At 39.7% G+C, this 20,009-nt stretch overlaps 1 protein-coding gene across 4 annotated transcripts in view; it reads left to right on the top strand.

Moving 5' to 3' along the window:
• Positions 1–17,135, top strand: part of RANBP3L (RAN binding protein 3 like) — a 38,422-nt gene extending 21,287 nt beyond the window's left edge. For 3 of the 4 annotated variants that reach the window (XM_042825927.1, XM_042825930.1, XM_042825928.1), the window contains 5 exons: positions 3,162–3,292; positions 4,536–4,656; positions 5,162–5,304; positions 8,174–8,363; positions 14,754–17,135. In XM_042825927.1, the coding sequence (XP_042681861.1) occupies positions 3,162–3,292; positions 4,536–4,656; positions 5,162–5,304; positions 8,174–8,363; positions 14,754–14,797 (629 nt within the window). In that variant the 3' untranslated portion in view covers positions 14,798–17,135. The remainder of the gene's footprint in view (positions 1–3,161; positions 3,293–4,535; positions 4,657–5,161; positions 5,305–8,173; positions 8,364–14,753) is intronic. The other variant, XM_042825931.1, reaches the window with a different exon arrangement.
• Positions 17,136–20,009: the final 2,874 nt, after the last annotated feature.

The following is a 20,009-nucleotide window of genomic DNA, read 5'->3' on the forward strand; positions in this document are numbered from 1 at the left end:
GTCAGTTGCTCTTCCTTTATCCATTGATGCCTGTAACTCCATTATAAAAGGCCACCAAGTTTGCTAGGCATGATTTGCCGTTGGTGAAGCCATGCTTATTACCTCCAATCACCTCATCGTTATTTTCCACGTGCTGTAGTAGGGCCTTCAGGAGAATCTACTCCATGATCTGCACAGAGGTGAGACTGGCTGGCCTGTAGTTCCCTGGATGTTTTTTTCCTTTGGGGGCTATGTTTCCCCTTTTCCAGTCAGTGGGAGCTCCACCAAACTGCCATGACCTTTCAATTACGATGAAACTGCCAAGCAGCTATCCACCAGTTCCCTCAGAAGCCATGGATGGATCTCATTAGGGCCCATGGACTTGTGCATCTTCAGTTTCTTTATATTATGTTGAATGTGGCCTTCACTTACAGAGGGCAGATCTTCTTTCTCCAGCTTCTTACCTTCCTTTCTGCAACTTGGGCAGCATGGCTAGAGCCCTTGCTGGTGCAGTCATAGAATCATAAAATCACTCAGGTTGGAAAAGACCTTAAAGATCATCGAGTCCAACCACAACCTAACCATACTACCCTAACTAACCACCCTCTGCTAAATCATGTCCCTGAGCACCACATCCAAATAGTTTTTCAACACATCCAGGGATGGTGACTCAACCACCTCCCTGGGGAGCCTATTCCAGTGCTTAACAACCCTTTCTGTAAAGAAGTTTTTCCTGATACCCAACCTAAACCTCCCCTGGCACAACTTGAGGCCATTTCACCTCACCCTGTCACCTGTCATCAGTGAGAAAAGACCAGCCCCACTCTCACTGAAAGTTCCTTTCATGTATTTGAGAAATAAGGTCTCCCCTCAGCCTCCTTTTTTCCCAGACTGAACACCCTCAGTTCCTTCAGTCTCTCCTCATAGGACACATTCTCCAAGCCCTTCACAAACCTTGTTGCCCTTGCTGGACCTGGTCCAGCATGTCAATATCCTTTGTGTACTGAGGTTCCCAAAATTGAACACAGTACTTGAGGTGAGGCCTTGCCAGTGCCGAGGACAGGGGAAGGATTACTTCCCTAGTCCTGCTCACCACTCCATTCCTTCCAGTCTGAGACAAAGAAGTCAATAAGCACTTCAGCCTTCTCCGTATCCCTTGTAACTAAGTCTCTGGTTTCCTCCCAGAGAGGGCTTACATCTTCCCTAGCCTTCCTTTTATCACTGATATACCTATAGAACAACTTCTTGTTCCCTTTTAAGTCCTTGGCTAGATTAATTGTACTTGGATTTTAGCTTTCTTAACCTATCTCTGGCTGCTTGAACAACTTCTTTGCAGTTCTCCCAGGTATTTTGTTCCTGCCTATACTCCATATAGATTTTCTCTTTGCACCAAAATAAGTCCAGGAGCTACTTGTTTGTCCACAGAGGCCTCCTGGCATTCTTCCCTGCTTTCCTCTTTCTTGGGATGCACTCCTCTGGGCTTGAAGGAGAAGGTCCTTGAATACTGACCAGCTTTCTTAAGCCGTTCTTCCCTCCAGGCCTTAATCCCATGTCACCCTGCCAAGCAGTTTCCTGAAGAGGTCAAAGTCTGCTCTCCTGAAGTCTAGAGCAGCAAGCTTGCTGTGCACCCTCTTTTATACTCTAAGGATCTTTTTAACTCCACTCATGGTCACTACAGCTAAGACTGCTCTTGAGCTTCATGTCATCACCAGCCCCTCTTTGTTGGTGAGGACAAGGACCAGCATGGCACCTTTTCTTGTGGGTTCCTGCACCATTTGGAAGAGGACGTTATCATCAGCACAGCTGGTGCTCTGCTATGTCATCCTTACAACATACATCAGGGAGGGTGAAATTCCCTGTGAGAGTATCCTGTTTTTTGAATGTAAAGCTTCTCAGTCTTTCTGGATCAGTGGCCTATAGCAGATCTTCACTACAACATCTCCTTCCCCTGCATTCCCTTTAACTCTAACCTGGGGATGGTTTCTCAAAGCTTCTGTGACTTAAGTAACTGAACCCTTGTTCATGACACCTCTCCTTTAACCACATATTGTTTTTTTGTTGTTTTTTTTTTTGTTTTTTTATTTTATCAGTGCTTTCTCTCCCCATTCCCCTAACTGGGAGGACTGATAAGAAAACTACCTGTGCTCCTAAGTCCTTCACTCCTGCTCCCAGCTCCCTCTTGATATTCATGCTGCTCATAGCTGTACCACTTGTCCCTGTGTGAAACAGCAACAGCAGGTAGTAGTCAGTGGGATGTACAAGGTGTGGCAACCTCTCTTCCCCACCTCTTCCCCCACTCTCTTCTGGCAGCTGCTCTTTCCTCCTTGATGTGAGCAATAAGCAGCAGACCTCTCTCAGTAATGGATCAGGATGACAAATGAGTGCTGCAGCAGAAAGCAACTGCAGTTTGGTATATAAGATCTGAACTAGACTGACTTCAAAATGAATTATCTAAGTTACACAGGAAAAGGTAAAGTTTAACTGCTGTTTGATACTTGAAAAAGTGCAGTGAGCTTAGCGAGTAACTTTCAGAATGCATTTCTGAACTATGGTTTTAAACTATCTGCTGTTCGTATTCATTTGTAACTGAATAGTAGGGCTGAAACTTCTGTAAAGACAGATTTCAGGGGTTATTTGTGACTTTTTTGGGCAGCTTTTCTGCTAGGCAAGACACAGAAACCTTAGCTGTAAGGGAATCCCAAATGGGTCCCCATCTTTAGCCATCTTTGCACTCTTCTCTACTAATGGTAGGATTATAGGATCTTCTTTTGCAGATACATTCTTTCAAATCAAAAGGAAAAAAAAACAAACAACATAGAGAACATGTATAATACATGCATCAATTGGGACATATGCCTTTCGTTATATGTTAATCTCCTGAGCATTATTAGAAACCACTTTTATCTGGAAAATCAATTTCTAATTGTTCAGGGCTTGTTTCTGCAACTCGTCCCTTGGGGCAGATCACTGCATCTTCAAGAGAGCCCCATTCAATTCACAGTGGTCATGAATATCTGAGACATTTTGCAGTATTCCAGCTTTTTTTCCTTGTAGTTGGACAAAAGTGGAATAACACTAAATGACATTGGATGCCACAGGGAGTACTGAATTCACAGGCCACCATGCATGCTAAAAATACTCATTCTACAGAAATAAATATTTCCTTCTTTCTTTCCCTACAGAAACAGCTTTGTTGAGGAATGCAACACAGGCTGAGTCAGCAGCTGCTCATATTTCCAAGCCAGGGGAGAAAATTCTGTTAGATAAAGTTGAAGTTATAACTGGAGAAGAAGAAGAACACAATGTATTACAGGTATGTATTTCATAACGCCCTGATTGTCAGCAGTTTTGTTGATGAAAAGAATGTCTAAATCCGAATTTACTAAATTTTACTATATTTATAGAATTTACTTCTGAAGCAATCATAACATCACTATATGTTTTAAATTTTAAGTTTTTTTAAGATACACTTCTGCTTTTTTTTTTCCTTGTCTTAAATTTTCTTTTTCATATTATATCCATATGCTATTGTAACTGAAACATCAAAATTAGAAGTAATTTGAGTAAAGCTTTTTTTAATGACAAAACATTTTTGGGGAAAGAATGTGTCATTTAATAATCGCCTTTATAAACAAGTACATAACTTTTTCAGTGAATGAGGGAATATGCTATTAGAGCACTTGCAATGCATTAACCTGTCAGTGGATATCACGGATGTAGAATTAATGAAGATTAAATAATTGTAAAAGTAAACTAGAATTCATAGAATCACAGAATCACAAGGTTGGAAACAACCTACAAGATCATCAAGTCCAACCATCCTCCCGTTACCATTGCTACCACAAACTGAACCATATCTCACAGCTCCTTGTCCAGACGCCTCTTGAACGCTGCCAGGATGGCGACTCCACCACTTCCCTGGGCAGCCATTGCAGTACCTGACCACTCTCTGAGAGAAACAGTTTTTCCTTATGTCTGATCTCAAACCTCCTCTGACACAACTTGTGGCCGTCTTCTTGGGTCCTGTTTGTTGCCTGGGAGAAGAGGCCAAACCCCTCCTCACCACAACCTCCCTTCAGGAAGTTTTAGAGTGCAATGAGGTCTCCCCTGAGCCTCCTCTTCTCCAGACTGAACAATCCCAGCTCCCTCAGCCACTCCTCATAAGACTTGCGCTCCAGATGCCTCCTAGCTTCATTGCCCTTCTCTGGACACGTTCCAGGGCCTCAATGTTTTTTTTTTTTTTTGTAGTGAAGGGCCCAAAACTGAGCAAAGTACTTGAGGTGTGGCCTCACCAGTGCTGAGTACAGAGGGATGATTACTGCCCTGCTCCTGCTGGCCACAAATTCATGTTGATTGTTTTCAAAGAATAACTTAAAGTTTAGCACAAATTAGGGAGTCCTTTCCTTATGTAAAAATGTCAGTGTACCTATTTATCTATCCTGTATCCATGCGTACATATGATTTCAAAGCCACATCAGAAAATTTAAAAGCATGAAGTTTTAAAACCAATTAAGTTAACAGTGGATCACAATTTCCATCATGTGTTTCTTTTTCAGATTAACTGCAAGCTCTTCCTATTTAATAAACTTTCTTTAACTTGGATTGAAAAAGGCAGAGGATCCCTGAGACTTAATGACACTTCCAGCAATAAATGTGGCATGTTGCAATCGAGGCTGAGTAAGAATTAAATAACAAAGTAACGCATACACAAAAGACTGATTAACTTGTACTGTTCCTGACTAGAATCAGTTTCTCTCTAATCATTTAAAACTGAGTAGCTAATTTTATTTAAATCAAGCTGCTGTGAATCTTTATATCCTTACCTGATGGAGTTGGCTTTGTTACAAACTGAGGCACTTCCTTGCCTCTGGGTGTTTCATATGTCTTGTGTATGCCCACATACTCATGTTGTGAGGTTCTGTGTCTTTTTGCTGGAAAGTATCTCCAAATTAGCTACCAGTCTGACAGTTTGTGCATCAGCACTGTTTCAAGACACTTCTGGAATGCTGTTTTTCCTGTGCTGTCATTTTTGTAATGCGCTATAGTTTCAGTAGATTATTTTCAGATTTATTAAAGAAATTAATGTATTTTGAAAATATTAGTTGCATGGAAGTGCTGGGAGAAACTGCTAATAAAAAGGAAGACAGTTCCAATCACTTATGTATGAACCTTCTTATTTTAGTTATGCGAAATCAAGGCAGCTTGAGACTGATTCTCAACACCAGACTCTGGGGTCAAATGGTGTTAAAAAGAACAAACAGTAAAAGCCTGTGTTTCACAGCAACAGATCAAGAGGACCACTCTGTTCAAGTATTTCTAATTCAGGTAATCAAGAGAGAAAATCCCACCCAAATCCCCACCTCATCTAGATTTCTGAAGACTTGCTGGGGCTATGGTTTTAGCAAATACCGTTCTATGTCTTGTTAAGCTATGATTAGCTTAGGCTTTGTATGGCTTTTGTTATGAAATGAGTTAGCAGTGTTATCCCATCATTCAAAAAAGGTATGAAGATGTGATATTGCCTCAGGAGAGACACTTCTTGATTCTGGTTCACATACCACTGAATCGGTGTTGTTCCATAGTATGGCATGCATCACTTACTGTTTCTTAGAGAGGCAACATAGTAAGAATTTCTACACAGGTAGTCATGCATTCATAAGTCACCTAGGAACAAGGCAGCAGCTTTCTGCTGTGATTCTGGACACAGTGCTTGCACACTTCTCATGCTTGACCAACAGACTTCTCTAATTATATGACCAGCGTGATGGATGAAGGGAGAGCAGTGGATATTGTGCTCCTGCACTTCAATAAAGCCTCTGCCTTTAATAATGTCCTTTGTAAGATCTTCACAGGTGAGCTACTTAAGCATGCGCTGGAGAAGCAGACAGTGAGGATGGCTGAAAACTGACTAAATGGCTGGGCCTGAAGGGTAGTTGTTTAGTGGTCTATCTAGGTGTAGGCCAGTAACCCCAGGATTCAGTACTGGATCCAGCTCTGTATCACATCTTCATTAATGACCTGAACAATGGGATAGAGTTCACTCTTTGTAAATTCATAAATATCACAAAACTGGGGAAGTGGCTGACTCACCAGAGGGTCGTGCAGCCATCCAGAGGGATCTGAACAGACTGCAGAGCTCAGCTGAGTCTAATGAAGTACAGAATCCTGCAACTGAGGAGGAACAGTCTAACATATCAGTATGAGCTGGGGGCTCTTCATCTGGAAAGCAGCTTTGCAGAAAAAGACCTAAGTGTTCCAGTGTTCCAGTGGACGAAAAACAAGAGTCAGCAATATGCCCTTTCTTATCAGAAGGCTAAATGTATTCTTGGTTGGTGTTAGGCACAGTATCACCAGGTCAAGAGAGGTGGTCCTCTCTGTCCTCCTGTAATCACTGCTGGTGAGGCTGTACCTGGAGTCCTGTGTTCAGTACAGCGTCCCCAGTACTCAGAGACATGGAGCTATAAAGTCTAGAGTAGTGCCACTAATATGACAAGAGGACTGCAGCATCTCTCCTGTGAGGAGAGGCTGAGAGAGCTGAGACTGCTCAGCCTGGTGATCAGGAGATTTATGGGTATCACATCAATGTCTATGATAACTCTAGGAGGAATACAAAGAAGATGGAACCAGTCTTTTTTCAGTATCACCCAGTTCCAGGGCAAGAAGCAATTGGCACAAACTAGAACAAAAGAGGCTCCTTCTGAACATCCACAAACACTTCTGTACTGTGTGGGCAATGGAGCATTGGCACAGGTTTCCCAAAGAGACAGTGGATTCTTATTTTTGGAGATGTTCGATGCCCATGTAGACACAGTCCTGGGCTACCTACTGCATGTCCCTGCTTGAGTTTGGTGTTGGACCATGTGGCTTCCAGAGATCCCTTCCAACCTCAACCATTCTGTGATTCTGTGATGATCCATCTGGTCTAGGACCTCTATTTCAGAGTTGAGAAAGAACACAGATTTTGTAATGTGGCTTTACATAAGACAGCAGTCTTGGGAATACTGGTTTTCTCTGGCTGGAGCTGGTAAGTGGAGCATGGAAATGTGGTGGACTTATTTGCAAGTAATTACCACATAAAGGTATGATGTTCCCTACTAGATCCTTTCTGGTTCAACCTCTTGGGCAAGAAAACTGCTGCTTACAGGAGGTGTCCCATTTAACACACATGCAAAATACATGCATGCAGTGTTTATGAAAGCACTGTAAGCCTGTCACTTTCTAACAGTGATTGACTAACTCTGACTGTGCTGTGCAGCCAATCTGCACGTGCACATTAGAAATGTCCTAGATTTCCAGATGTGATGCAGTTTTCTAGTGTATAGACATGTAAACATTAATAAGATTTGTCCTGACAGTTCTAAACAATAAAAACAGACATGTATTGAGAAGCCAAGGTACAGCTGTATGAGTGTGGCAAAACGTGCAGGAAGCTGCTTGTACAGTTATCAATGAAACAGCTAGTGTCCTATAGCTGATTTCTCATCAAACTAAACCCTCAGTGTCACATCTACAATTGAACCCCTTCAGGACTGGTTACTCCACCACTTCCCTGGCCAGCCAGTTCCAACGCCTTTATCATTCTGAGTGTCCTTCTCTGTACCATCTTTAATTCTGTGCTTGAGATATGATAACCAGAGTAGAACATAGTAGTCAGGACATGGCTGCTCTAAAGTTTTATGTACTGGCAAAATGGTGCCCTGTCTGGTTTTCACATCCTTTCTTAATTTAAAAATTGCAGCACAGTTCATTATATTTTTAAGGTTAATAAATGTAATTTATATTTTTTTGTGGTTAGGCTTTAAAAGTTTTATTTCTTTTGTAAATCAAAATGCAAACACATATATTACTATTCAAATGCTTTATTTGTTCCAGAAATATACTTAGGAATTGTACAGCCATTCTTCAGGGCAGATAATTTTTAAGGGTTTTTTTTTCATGTAATTATAGATAAAATAATCAATATATTTTAAATTTTCAACCACTGAAGGGAATCTGGCATCCTTTGTGTTTAAATCTATTCTCAGAAATAAATTACTGTGAATCTTATATACATTATTTTGATAAAAAAAAAAACAAAAACAAAAACAAAACAAACACAAAATAAAGTTATTTTATTGCTTTTGAAAACTTCTCAGCCTCTCTGTAAAAATAAAGTTTCTTAGTTAATTTTGACTCTAAATCTTATTTTCTGCAGGCAAGATCAAAAGATGCTGGATATTTGTATGCAGCAATACATCACCGCCTTGTGGCATTGCGAAGCTGTGCTGAGCAAGAATCAGATGCTAATCAAATAGACACAGAGTCAGAGACAGCTTTTCATCTGTTAAACTGTGACAGTGATGAAGATGATGAAAAAATAACTCAAGTGAGCAGCAGTGGATCTGGTAAGCAGAATTTTTCCTAAGGATGCTGTAATTCTTACAAGGTTTTTTTCCTTCTAAGGAGTAAAATTGTACTTTTTTTCATGTTGACTGTAACTTTAATCAAAATTTATGTTATAGATACTCTTTGCTAAGTAGGTGAGAGTAACTCCTTGCAGCTGACTGCTATTACGATGCTAGATTTTACTAGATAAGTGGTAGATAGAATAGTTTGGTTAGAATGGATCTACAAAGATCACCAAGCCCAGTTGTGCGACCTCTTCGGGGCTAGTTAAAGCACATAACTGAGGGCATTATCTAAACAATTCTTAGACACTGACAGGAGTGGGGATTGCTAGGAAGTCTGTTCTTCAGGAAGCCATTTTTCTTCATGTCCAATGCCCTGGTGCAGTGTTGTGCCATTCCCATCCTGTCATCAGTTTCCAGGAGCAGAGCCCAGCATCTCTCTCTGCTTCCCCTCCTCAGGGAGCTATAGAGAGCAATGAGGTTGCCGCATGACCTCCTCTTCTCCAGATAGGACAATCTAAATGTCCTTAACCACTCCTCGTGGGATTTGTTCTCTACCCTTGTTGACCTTCTCTGGACTCTTTCAAGGACTTTAACATTCCTTTTGTATTGTGGTGCCCAGAACAGCACACACTATTCAAGGTGAGGCTGCTCCAACAAAAGAATAGTTGGAAAATTACAACTTTTTATTGGCTAGCTGTGCTGTGTTCAGAGCACCCCACAGGGCAGTTTGCTCTCTTGGCTGCCCAGTCACACTGCTGGCTCATTCTGAGCTGCTGTCCCCAGAATCTCTAAGTTCCTTCCTGCTGAGCTGCTCTCCAGCCATTTGTCTCCCATCCCTGCCCGTGTCTTGCACTGCTTGTTCCCAAGTGCAGTACCCAGAATTTTCCTGTTAAACTCCATGGTGTCACTGACTGCCCAGTGCTATCTAGATCCTTCCGTAAGGCCTCATCCCTCCAGGCAGCCAGCAGCACCTCTCAGTTTTTGTGCATTGACAGATGCGCTGGGGATGCATTCCAGTCTTGCATCATCAGTGTTGAACAGGAGTGGCTCTTGAAATGAGCCCTGGAGAACATCACTAGTGATCAGTGCTAATACCTGTTTGCTTTATAGCAGTGGAATATTTTTTTGAAAAAAAAGCTGAGAGTTAAGGAATTTTAATATTGTCTACCTTTATCTGAAATCTTCTTTAGTACATTTCAGTAGATATGACTGGAGGCACTGAGATACTTCTTACATGAATGAGTAGAAGTTGAGTCCATATGCATCATCAAGTAGCTAGTTATTAATGCCTTCAAGCACTGTGTGTTTATTGAAACAATATTTACTTTGTTCTAGTTAACTTTGTTTAAAGCACTGGTTTTTGATTGGTTCTAATAACTACTTCTCTAAGAGACTCCTGGTTCAAGATTTACATGCCAGCCATGCCAGCTGTTTTGGCAGTTTTTTTTTTAACATAATAAGAATGTGGGCTCTTCAAAGTAAGGAATGTAGCTAAAACAGGACGTAAGGGACAAAGTGACTTAATGCTGCTCTAGAAAATGAAAGGCCTAAAAGCTCTTATGTCTTGGCAGAAACACAAGACACATTTCTGGAGGAAATTTACTCACTTGTGCCAAACTGCCACTATGAATACAGATGCTACCAATTGAACTCTCTTTCTCGTAGGACTAAAGCAGGAAGGTCTGAGTTGTTGCTCCTAGAATTTGCTTCCCTCTTTAAGTAACATACTGTCCTTATACTCACTTCTTTTTAACAAGTATTCAACAGAAATAAGTCATGTACAACCAACAGCTATGAGTAACTGTTTGCTTAAGGAAAACATGCAAGCCTTTTTTCCCCGTTTGACAGATCGCAGCTTATAGTCTTGTTCCCATGATCAGTTGTTACTGAAATACACTTTAGTAGCATTCAGTGCCCTAAACAATGTATGATGCTCTCACACAAAATTTTCTCACAAATACCTTCATTCTGTTTAGGAAATGGAATTTTTTTTCCTTTGAAAACTGCCTGTACTGCTTCCAGCTAATCAAACATTCCCTCATTAATTCCTAAATAATCTCTATTGACTTTACAAAGATTCAGGTAACTTGAAAACTGTGGATGGAGTTTGATTCCTTTCCAAGGATTACTGTGATAAGAACTCTTTGTTGTTTTAGGGGAAAAAAAAAAAAGAAGAAGAAAGAAAAGAAAGAGGTGAAAGGGAATATAAAAGCAGTTTGGGAGCACAGATTTACTAGTTAAATATTTACTTTGATTTGCAGAGATTTGTGATACAAATATTCGAATGGCATCCAGCAAACAGATTCTGAAATACGACTGTCAGGTGTTCGTGAGTGTCAAGCCCTTTAGTTTAAGCTTCTGTCTTTTATTTGTGTTCAAACAATTCCTGTCAGCAGTTTTAGCAATCCCTTTCAAATGCTTTTTGGATGACTTCTATCATTCCCTGCTTATCTCTTCTATTATTCTCAAAGCCACAAGGTTTTAATTTTGCATAAATTTCAGTCAGTGGTATCCAAGCCCCACTTTCTGTGCAGACATTCACATCTTACATGTGTCTGTCCCTAGAACTTTCTTTTCCAAAACAGGAGATTGTAGTCATAGCTTTTTAAATAAGGTGAGGTCAATTTTAAATTCTAAAGTAGAAATGTGTATTTGGATGCAAGAAATCAGATCCTGCATATTTAAGAACATTTGATAAAGAGCCTACATTTTCATTTTCATTTAAGTATGAATGATGTTTCATTCATTTCCAGGGATTGTCTCTCCTTTAGAATTGTAGAATCGCTAAGGTTGGAAAGAATCTCTAAGATCACCCAGTCCAGCCATCCACCTACTTCCAATATTGCCCACCAAATCATGTCCTTAGGTATCAGATCTGCCATTTCCTTAACTGCCTCCAGGGACGGGAACTCCACCACTTCTCTGGGCAGCTTGTTCCAATGCATGACCAGTTCTTCTGAGGAGAAAGATTTTTAATATCCAATCTTTAGTTTAGGCTACTATGAGACGCATAGCTTCTCAGTAACTGCTTCATTACAGGAAATCAGATTAAAAAATATGCTTAGATTTTATTTTTATTTTATTTAATTATGTTCTACCTGCTTTGTCTCAAAAAAAAGCAATGACAGTTCTCTCTTTTCTTAATACAGGCATCTCTGTGTTAAGCTGAAGTTACATTGTTCGCTAGATTATAATATATATTTCATGACAGTGTAAAAAAATATATATTTCAAGACAGTAAAAAAAAAATGGAAAAAAATAATCAAAGTTATTTTTGATGTAAAAGATTGAATAAAAGCAAGTAGAATTTATATTAGTGAAGTGTTCGTGAACAGCAAGGTGATGCTATATGCTTGCAATAAATTTTCCTACATGCAGTTCTTCACTGTACTGTCCTCAGAACATTAACCCTTTATAAGGACTCTGTAAAAGGTAGGAGAGGTATTTCTATTATTCAGTAAAGACAATTGTTTTGAATTGTGTCACTTTCAAGTAAAGATATTGTTTTCATAAGATCCATAAATAGTAAGCTGATTTTTCTGATATTTTTATTACCTTATATTTCACTAATTACAACTCAGATACTTTCAGCAACAAAATGATGTTTAAATTTGAATGGAGAGAAACAGAACAATTCATCCAACTTCAATCAATTTTTGAGAGTGGTTGGCATTAATCACTCTCTTAGAAGTGTTTTATTTTTCCCACTAACTACAAAGTGAGCTGAGGAGATGAATTTAGAATAGATGGCAAACTTCTAGACTGACAAAAGTTAGGCAAATTTCTCCTTCCCTTTATATAACTTGCTTGCTCAATATTTCACTACATTTGTCTCAAATTGTCTTTGTAATATCTAGCTGAGAAGAGATCAGCAGAATTCTTTATGGTAATGGGAAAAATGTTCTCACTAAATGATTTAACAAATAAAATGATGAGAAAAGCTGGTAGGATAATATGCAAATAATTAGAATTAGAGTGTTCCTTTCTGAGGGGAATACCACTGCTATCAATCGTATGACTCTCCTTTCTTGTTTTTCTTCTCTTGGCATTTGTAAACTTCATATTCTCTGCTGTATGATGCTTCTACAGACAATGGAGAATGTTCCTTACCCAAGTGTAGAGAATAGCTGGGTAAGGGAGATTGGTCATTGTAGGCAAGAAGGTGGACCCAAACCCTGTGGATAAGGAGGAACTAGTACCCAATATGTGTGCTGCAATGAGTAAAGTAATGTGCAAACCATTGCCATTTCCTCCTCTGCCTTGGCTTATAGATCTCAAACATCTGCTTGTGATTTTCCTATATGCTGGCAGACCTATGTCAGGTATCTGTGCAGATTCAGTCTGCGCAGATTGTGAACAGCTGTTTTTTAAGTCCTTTGACTACAGGCTGTCACAATTTCAGCACTTGGGAGTAATGAATTCCTCTACTAATACACATAAGTTCCACATACAGTTTTGGAATAGGTGGTTCTGTAATTTAGGCTCTGAATCTTTTGCAAGATGCTTTCATCTTTCCACTCGTCACAAACAAAAGAGGTATCTATGTCAGGCTCACAAAGTCAACCAGCAAGAATATGGATCTGTTATTTAGAACCACAATACCTAAGCTTACCATTAGCAAAACATGATCAGAAGTCATTACTTAGGCTCCTAAATAAATAAGATGTTCCTGAGAATATTTTTGCTTCTGATCATTTTAAGAGGTTTTACGGCCTTTAAGGAGATTTCTGTCCTTTCTTCAAAGAAATAATGTTTTGTTTACATCTGTAAATATCAGAAATACTAGAAGGTCTGTAAAATGAGAAACTTCCATTTTTCCTTGTGGAAAAAAAAAAAAAAAAAAAAAAAAAAAGTTTTACACCTCTCAAATAATGGCAGTTTTTTCTAAATCCAAAATGCTATTATAACACTTCAGGATTGTGAGGGACAAAGGTGACAGTTATCAGTAGGCAAATTAATGCTTTATGAGTTATGTCTCACCATTAACTCTTTCACGTTTGCTTCAAAGTTCATTCTGATTGAGTGATCCTCTAGTTTTATTGAAGTGCATTCTCTTACCTGGTATGGAATTTTCTTTTAGAAGTTATTAGAGTGAATTCAAAGTTGTCAATGTCCAGGACTATGTAGGTCCCAAGAATTCTACCCATACATAACCATAAGCCTTAAGAGAAAACTAAATTGGAGACATAATGTGTCCTGTGTGGATCCACCAAGAATCCATCACAGATTTTGGAGACTAGTGATGCTGAGAGCAGAACAGTATCATGTTATGGAAATGCTTTAGGTTTTGTTTTATCACAGAGAAATTTTCTAGTCCACTGTACACATATCTCCTGTATTGGCCTCATTAGGACTCTGTCGTTTCCTGTTGTTTATCAAGACATAAGATCTCTGTTATGAGAGTGTTGCTGCTGTTGCAGTTGCTTTTTAAAGTAAATTTCTTAAAAAAGCTTTTTAAAGAGACTAATATTGAGCAACACTGTAGGAACTCCTGCTATCTTTGACATTTCTTGTCAATTCAAATTCTTATCCAGTGTTAAAGATTCAAGCACAATCACACACACACACATTTGTTAGTGATTTCAAAAACTACAGGAATTAAGTCTGAATTTTTTTTTTTGGGGGGGGGAGGGGGTTGGAAGTTCAAGTTTCTTTATTCTTTGCAATGAAAATCAGTAATGCCTCAAAGAAAAATTAAAAAAGAGAGAGAGAGATAGACATCTGTCTGATTGGCTTTAAAAGCTGATGTATCACGAAAAGTTTTGGAGGGATGAGAGGGGACAGAAGAGGAAGATTCAGATTTCATATTCTGACAAATACAAGGCTTTTTCAGTTCACCTGTAAAAGGTTTAAAAATTTTACTAACTCTTTAGAGGTGGCCAGGTGATAGCAGAAATTTTTCAGCAGATCCTGAGGGAATGATGTTACCCATCAACTGTATACACTTTTGCAGGTTTTGCATTCTAGATTACTCACCAGAACCACCCATGGATATTTTATCATGACCATAAAGTTACTTGAAGATATGTTGTATTTTTCGCAGTTTACTGACATCTACTGTTAAGTATTAACATCAAATTACTTAAGTCAGTAGAAGACAAGTTGTTTTGCATCCCAGAAACAGTGTCCTGGCTGGACACCTTATATCCTTAAGTGCTCATGTGCTCATCTTTATTGACATGGGGAGTCACAGGCTTCATTCACTATTCACATGCTCAAATATTTGTGAATAATCCTGTGTTATCTGGTTAGATATTTATCTAAACCAGGAACTGATTGTATCCAAACTTTAACCCACTGCTTTGGTATTATGAAATGCCAGTTTGCTTCAAAATGTGAATACATTCAAATTTAAAGAAATATTTTTTTTTAAATCTGTTTCAGATCATTCTAGATGGAACCGCAGGCAGCCTGTAGTCTGCTCATGAAATGTACCACAGTTTACAGCAGACTACTGAGGATTCAACTTCTCAACATGCTGGAGATGCATCAGGACCTGGAAGAAGGAAATCAGAAGAATTTTGTTTTATGACTTCTAAGCAAAGATTAATTTTATAAACAGTTTATGTTCAATACATTGGGAAGAAACTTGAGACGCAAGTTGAGGGTTCCAGTCAGCTTGCTTTGCACTGAGATGAGAATAACATGATGGCTTCCAGTGTTCAAGAACTGTTAAAAGAGATTCAGATTTTAAAATTAAATATACTTAGATGCATTATTAAAGTAAGGACTTTTATAGGGAATCCTGTTTGTAAGTACATGCAAGCAGAATGGTCAGTGGCAGTTCAACATGACAAAGGCCTACAGAAATCGAATTTTGTTGTTGTTTTTGTTTCTAATATGTGGAGTAGTCACCAGAAAGTTTTGTTAAAGGGCAAAGAACTAGGTTCTGCTCTTACATCCATACAACTACATCATGAAGAACTGTAAGCAGAAGTTCCAAGGGATGTCTGAGCATTGCAATCTAAAAGTGAATCTGTTTGCACTTACAAACATTTTCTTGCTTGCACAGAACAAGCACTTGCACTCTTAACTGTCTGTTAGATACATAAAAATAGACATAGACATTATAAGTAGAGATCTGCATATAATCCATCTTACATTTTTGAGATTGTCTAAGATTGTTTCTGCTTTCCTACTAGCCACAGTTATCCCTGAACAGCGTGAGATTAATACATTAGTCAAATATGTGCAATAATCCAAACAGCACTAACAACTCAAACACTCCTTGTAGAAGTGATTCCACAACTAGCTCACTGCCTAGCCAATCTCATGGTAAACTGGAAGGTCAGTTCTCCAAATGCCACCTGTGAATTAAGACTTTCCAGACCCTACACAAGCCCATGCACTGCACAGGCACCATTTAATGCTCTGTGCTTTCTATTCTTTCTGTTAACAGGTACAGAAAGTGTATGTCTATGGTCACTCTGCTACAGACTTCTTTTGCCTTGTATATTGTTGGCTACAAAACATTAATTCCTGATCATTCTCAGAGGTGGAAAAAAAAAAAAAAAAAAAAAAAAAAAAAAAAAAGGTCTGAAGTATCTTAAGTCCTTTTAATTAAGAAAGTTGTTAATGTTTATCAGCCTTAAAAGCTGCATCATACCTGAAGAGTCAAGTTACAATTTAGTCTCCCATCTGAACTTATGTATGAAGTTGGAAGAATTCCAGCTTCTTTCTAAATTCTCAAGATTAGAGCCCAGGTGAAGCTGAACTAGCATCTGGATTACTTGAATCTTACACAGCCTGCCAAAATTAGCACTTCTCTGACTTCTGGATGAGAGCAAGTTTAAATGGAACTGGATTTTTGCCTTTGCAATGGAGCATCTGTTTCTAGAAGTACTGGAATGGTTTTTCACCCTTCAGTTTGCTGATAACGAAAATTTCTTTCTAGAACAGCTGTACACTGCGTCCTTCTGTGACAGCCTTGCTCCTGAGCACTACAGCATTTCCATTACTGACCTTCATATTTCATTGCTGTAACTCAGGAACAAAGCTCCATGTTACAAAAACTTCTCCAGTTGTTAAAAAACAGCAATCTTATGTATTTAGCAACAGGTCATGGGGAGAACTTTGCCCTGAAGCTCAACTGGTTGTGCACTGAATGTAGAGTTTGATTTCAAAGTCTGCCCAGGTAATCAAAGCCATCCATATAACTGATTTTAAGCATCAGAGTGTCATCATAAAGTCCCACAACTTCTAAATTCTACCGCAGTATACGCACCAGAATTTTTACAGAGGACTTCAAAACTTTGTAATATACTGCCATAGTGAAAGTTGCAAAGCTTATGATCACAAATATGATCTGATATGAGATATGAGCTTATGATCACAAGCTTATGATGACAAATAATAAAAAAAAACCTCTCTGAGCTGCCTTTTCCCAAGACTGTATTATACATTCACACACCAGTATACACACATTTGCTCAAACACACACACACACTTAAAAATGAAGCTACACTTCCTACAAGCTGTGGAGGTAAAGAGATGTTTGAATACTCTGAGGAATGTGGAGAGTGTGGTAGTGGAAGGCATATAAATACATATATGTGCAGACATGTATGAGGTAAGAAGTTTCACTCTTGCGATCCTAATCCATTATTTATTTTATTTAGTCTCATTGCACTAAATTTTTGTGTCTCTTAAGACTAAAGGTATGCTGGTATGTAATGTATTAACTTGGTTTTGGAAATGTAACATTTGTCATTTTATGACAGCAGGAGAAACCATTTCTATGTCCAAACAATAAACAGATTTTCTTAAGCTTTTATTTCTATCCATTTGTCTTACTGCGTGTGAAAGTTAGTGCTTCCTACAAACTGTTCCTTCCATAGCACTTCCAGCCTGTTTTCCTAAGAAAAAAAAAGATTCAAATAATCATGTACCTCATCCATCTTTCTGTCAGAACCACTTCGAGCCAAATGTTGAATTTGGAAGAATTGGTTGAGAGGTGTGATATCTGTTTTTCATGAAAATTTGCGTTTGCTGGGTGACAAAAATCAGATACAGGTATGCTTTGAAGAAACTGCTTCTCAATAAGCTTGTTATATTCTGTGGTCTGAAGAGGGAGGGAAGAGAGTAAAACCATGGAAGGGTGGAATGAGGTTCCTATGCCGTGATAAATGGCATAGGGACCTTTCACGTGGCACAAATCTACATGAAGTTAGAGATCACTAATTTTGCTGTTCATGGAGCAACTTCTGTGCTTTTTCAGATGAAAAGTATTCTAAATTTATTTATTTAAAGAACATACATTCTAGATGCAAAATTTCTGACAAATCTCAGTGATTAATTTGTATATATAGAGGATGCAGAGCTTGAAATTCTTAGGAATTAGTAGAGGAATAATTATCGCAAGGAGGGAAAATTAAAAATTCCTAATCAAAGGATACGGATGCAGATACCTGCCATTAAGACTATGACTTGTTGGAAAAATTTACTTGGACAGGATAGCGTTAATGACTTATTCCACACTCTTAAAGAAAAAAAAAGGAAAAAAAAATCCGTAATGTCAAGTCTCCTTGCATTTTTTCTTTTCCTTAATTTCAGCACCCTTTTTTTTCTTTAATGTCATCATCTTTAGTGACCTCTTAATTACTGCTGACAAACTAAGAGTCTAGTAATGTTTCTATTGACTAAATGTATGAATGATTTAATGAATGAATGAATACAGGGAAAACCTTTAGTACATCTGATACTGCTTTTAATGTTACCGAGTCTGCACAAAAGAGACAAGGAGGGAGGAGCGTCCTCTTTTTTTCTCTACATGGATTTTATAAGACTTAATACTAGAGACTGCTTCCATGGGCTGATTGCTCCCCACCCGCTCAGGCTGCCTAGGGCCCATCCAACTGGCCTTGAACACCTCCAGACATGGAGCACCCATAGCACTTTGGGCAGCACTGCCCTCCAAATGAAGAATGTCCTTCTAACATCCAACCTAAACTTCCCCCTTGTCCTGTCACTAGCTACCCATGTAGAAGGTCAGTCTCTCCGTTTTAAAAACGGTATTTATTGAATGTTCTGCAAGTAGGCCTATTTACAAAGTAATGTTGCACAAAGCAGTGTATGTGCTGTGGGAAGTTTAAACTTTTTTTCTATGGTTCTGCCTGAGACTTCCTCTTGGGAGTCACGGATGAATCACTTCATTTTCTGTGCCTCAGCTCTTCTTCCAGGAGGTTTAGATCTTAAGACATCTTGAATTTACAATTTAAAACACGTTCTGATAATGTATGCACCTATGATATTTGCTGTAGGCCTCAATCCAAAAGACCTTATCATGATAGCGGTATGGCCACCGAGTAAAATAGTGCTCTGCATTCAAGCCTGACATAGCGACTGAAGCTGATTTGTACACAATGATCAAAGCAGTTCAATATAAATAGGTACTGTGAGAAGCACAGAATCCTGGAAGAGTAGTTAAATGAGCTGTAAGATAGGTATCTTGCAGGACTGAGCTACAACATTTCAAAATCTCATATTGCCACACGTTCTACCACTTTGTATGATCCACAAATTAATGGTTATACAGAATGAGGCATTTTCTGGGGATTAGTTATGTTTAATTACTCTCCTGATAAGCTGGTTTGTGGTAGTGTCTTTCAAGGCTAAGCTAATCAGTAGACAGAAAATCCTTCTGCCTGTCAGTACAGACCAGATTTTGTACTGCTACAGGATAGCGGGGAGCAGCCGAATGCCTTCAGCCATCTCATTTCCTAAGGCTCTCAGTTAAAAGTCCCTTAGAAGAGTGCTGCATTCACAGGTAAACAGCTGCTGCTGCTTCCCTAGGGCAAGCACAGGCACAGGACAAGAAGTTGGGTAAGTGCGTAAGCAAAGCATTTGGTGTAGATGTACTGCGAGTGCGAAACAGAATTCTTGATAGGACAGATATTCATAATGGTAGGGAAAAAAAGAAGAAAAAAAAAAAGCAAACTCAAACGCCAGCACTTCCAGGTGGCTCTCAATATGAGAAAGCAGCTGCGCATCGATGACGTTCCTGCTGGGCTCGCAAAGCACGCTCACCCGCGTCACGAATAAAAGGCGCGGCTTCTCCAACAACTCGTTTCTCACCCGATCCTCACAGGACGCCGTGTTAAGCGCTCCTCAGCAGAGGGCTTATACTGGTTTTTCCAACTTTCCAAGTCCTCCCCTCCTGACTGTCAGGAGCCACGAAGTCAGCCTCACTCGCCAAGGTCAGCCCCGGGACGCCCAAATCCTGGCTAAGCAGCGAGCGCGCACAACCTAAAAGAGGACGCTAACAGCTTTATTTTACTTTATTTTACTTTTGTTCTGTGAGCACAAAAAAAAGGGGCTGCGTAGAAGGCTGCGTAGAAGGCCGCGCAGGGTGCAGCAGGGGCAGCCACGCGGATCGGCAGCCACGCGGATCGGCTCACCCCGCGCTCCCGCTCACATCCCGCACCTCAGCCTACGTGCCTGGAGCTGCGTCCCACCCACCAAAGACCGGGACGCGGGAGACGCAGCCGTTCGCCCAGCGCATGCGCAACCCGCGCCCCAAGGCTCGGACGGGAAACCATTCGCCCCATGCTAGCCCCCACCCCTCCTTTGATCAGCAAGAGCGCACGCGCGCCGTGCGCGGGACCAGCCCAGGAGCAGCGCCCCACCCCGCCCCGCGTTTCC

Source organism: Centrocercus urophasianus, unplaced genomic scaffold, assembly GCF_019232065.1.
Source record: "Centrocercus urophasianus isolate 14NV4802_14NV808 unplaced genomic scaffold, USGS_Curo_1.0 seq_25, whole genome shotgun sequence".
Lineage (NCBI taxonomy): Eukaryota > Metazoa > Chordata > Aves > Galliformes > Phasianidae > Centrocercus > Centrocercus urophasianus.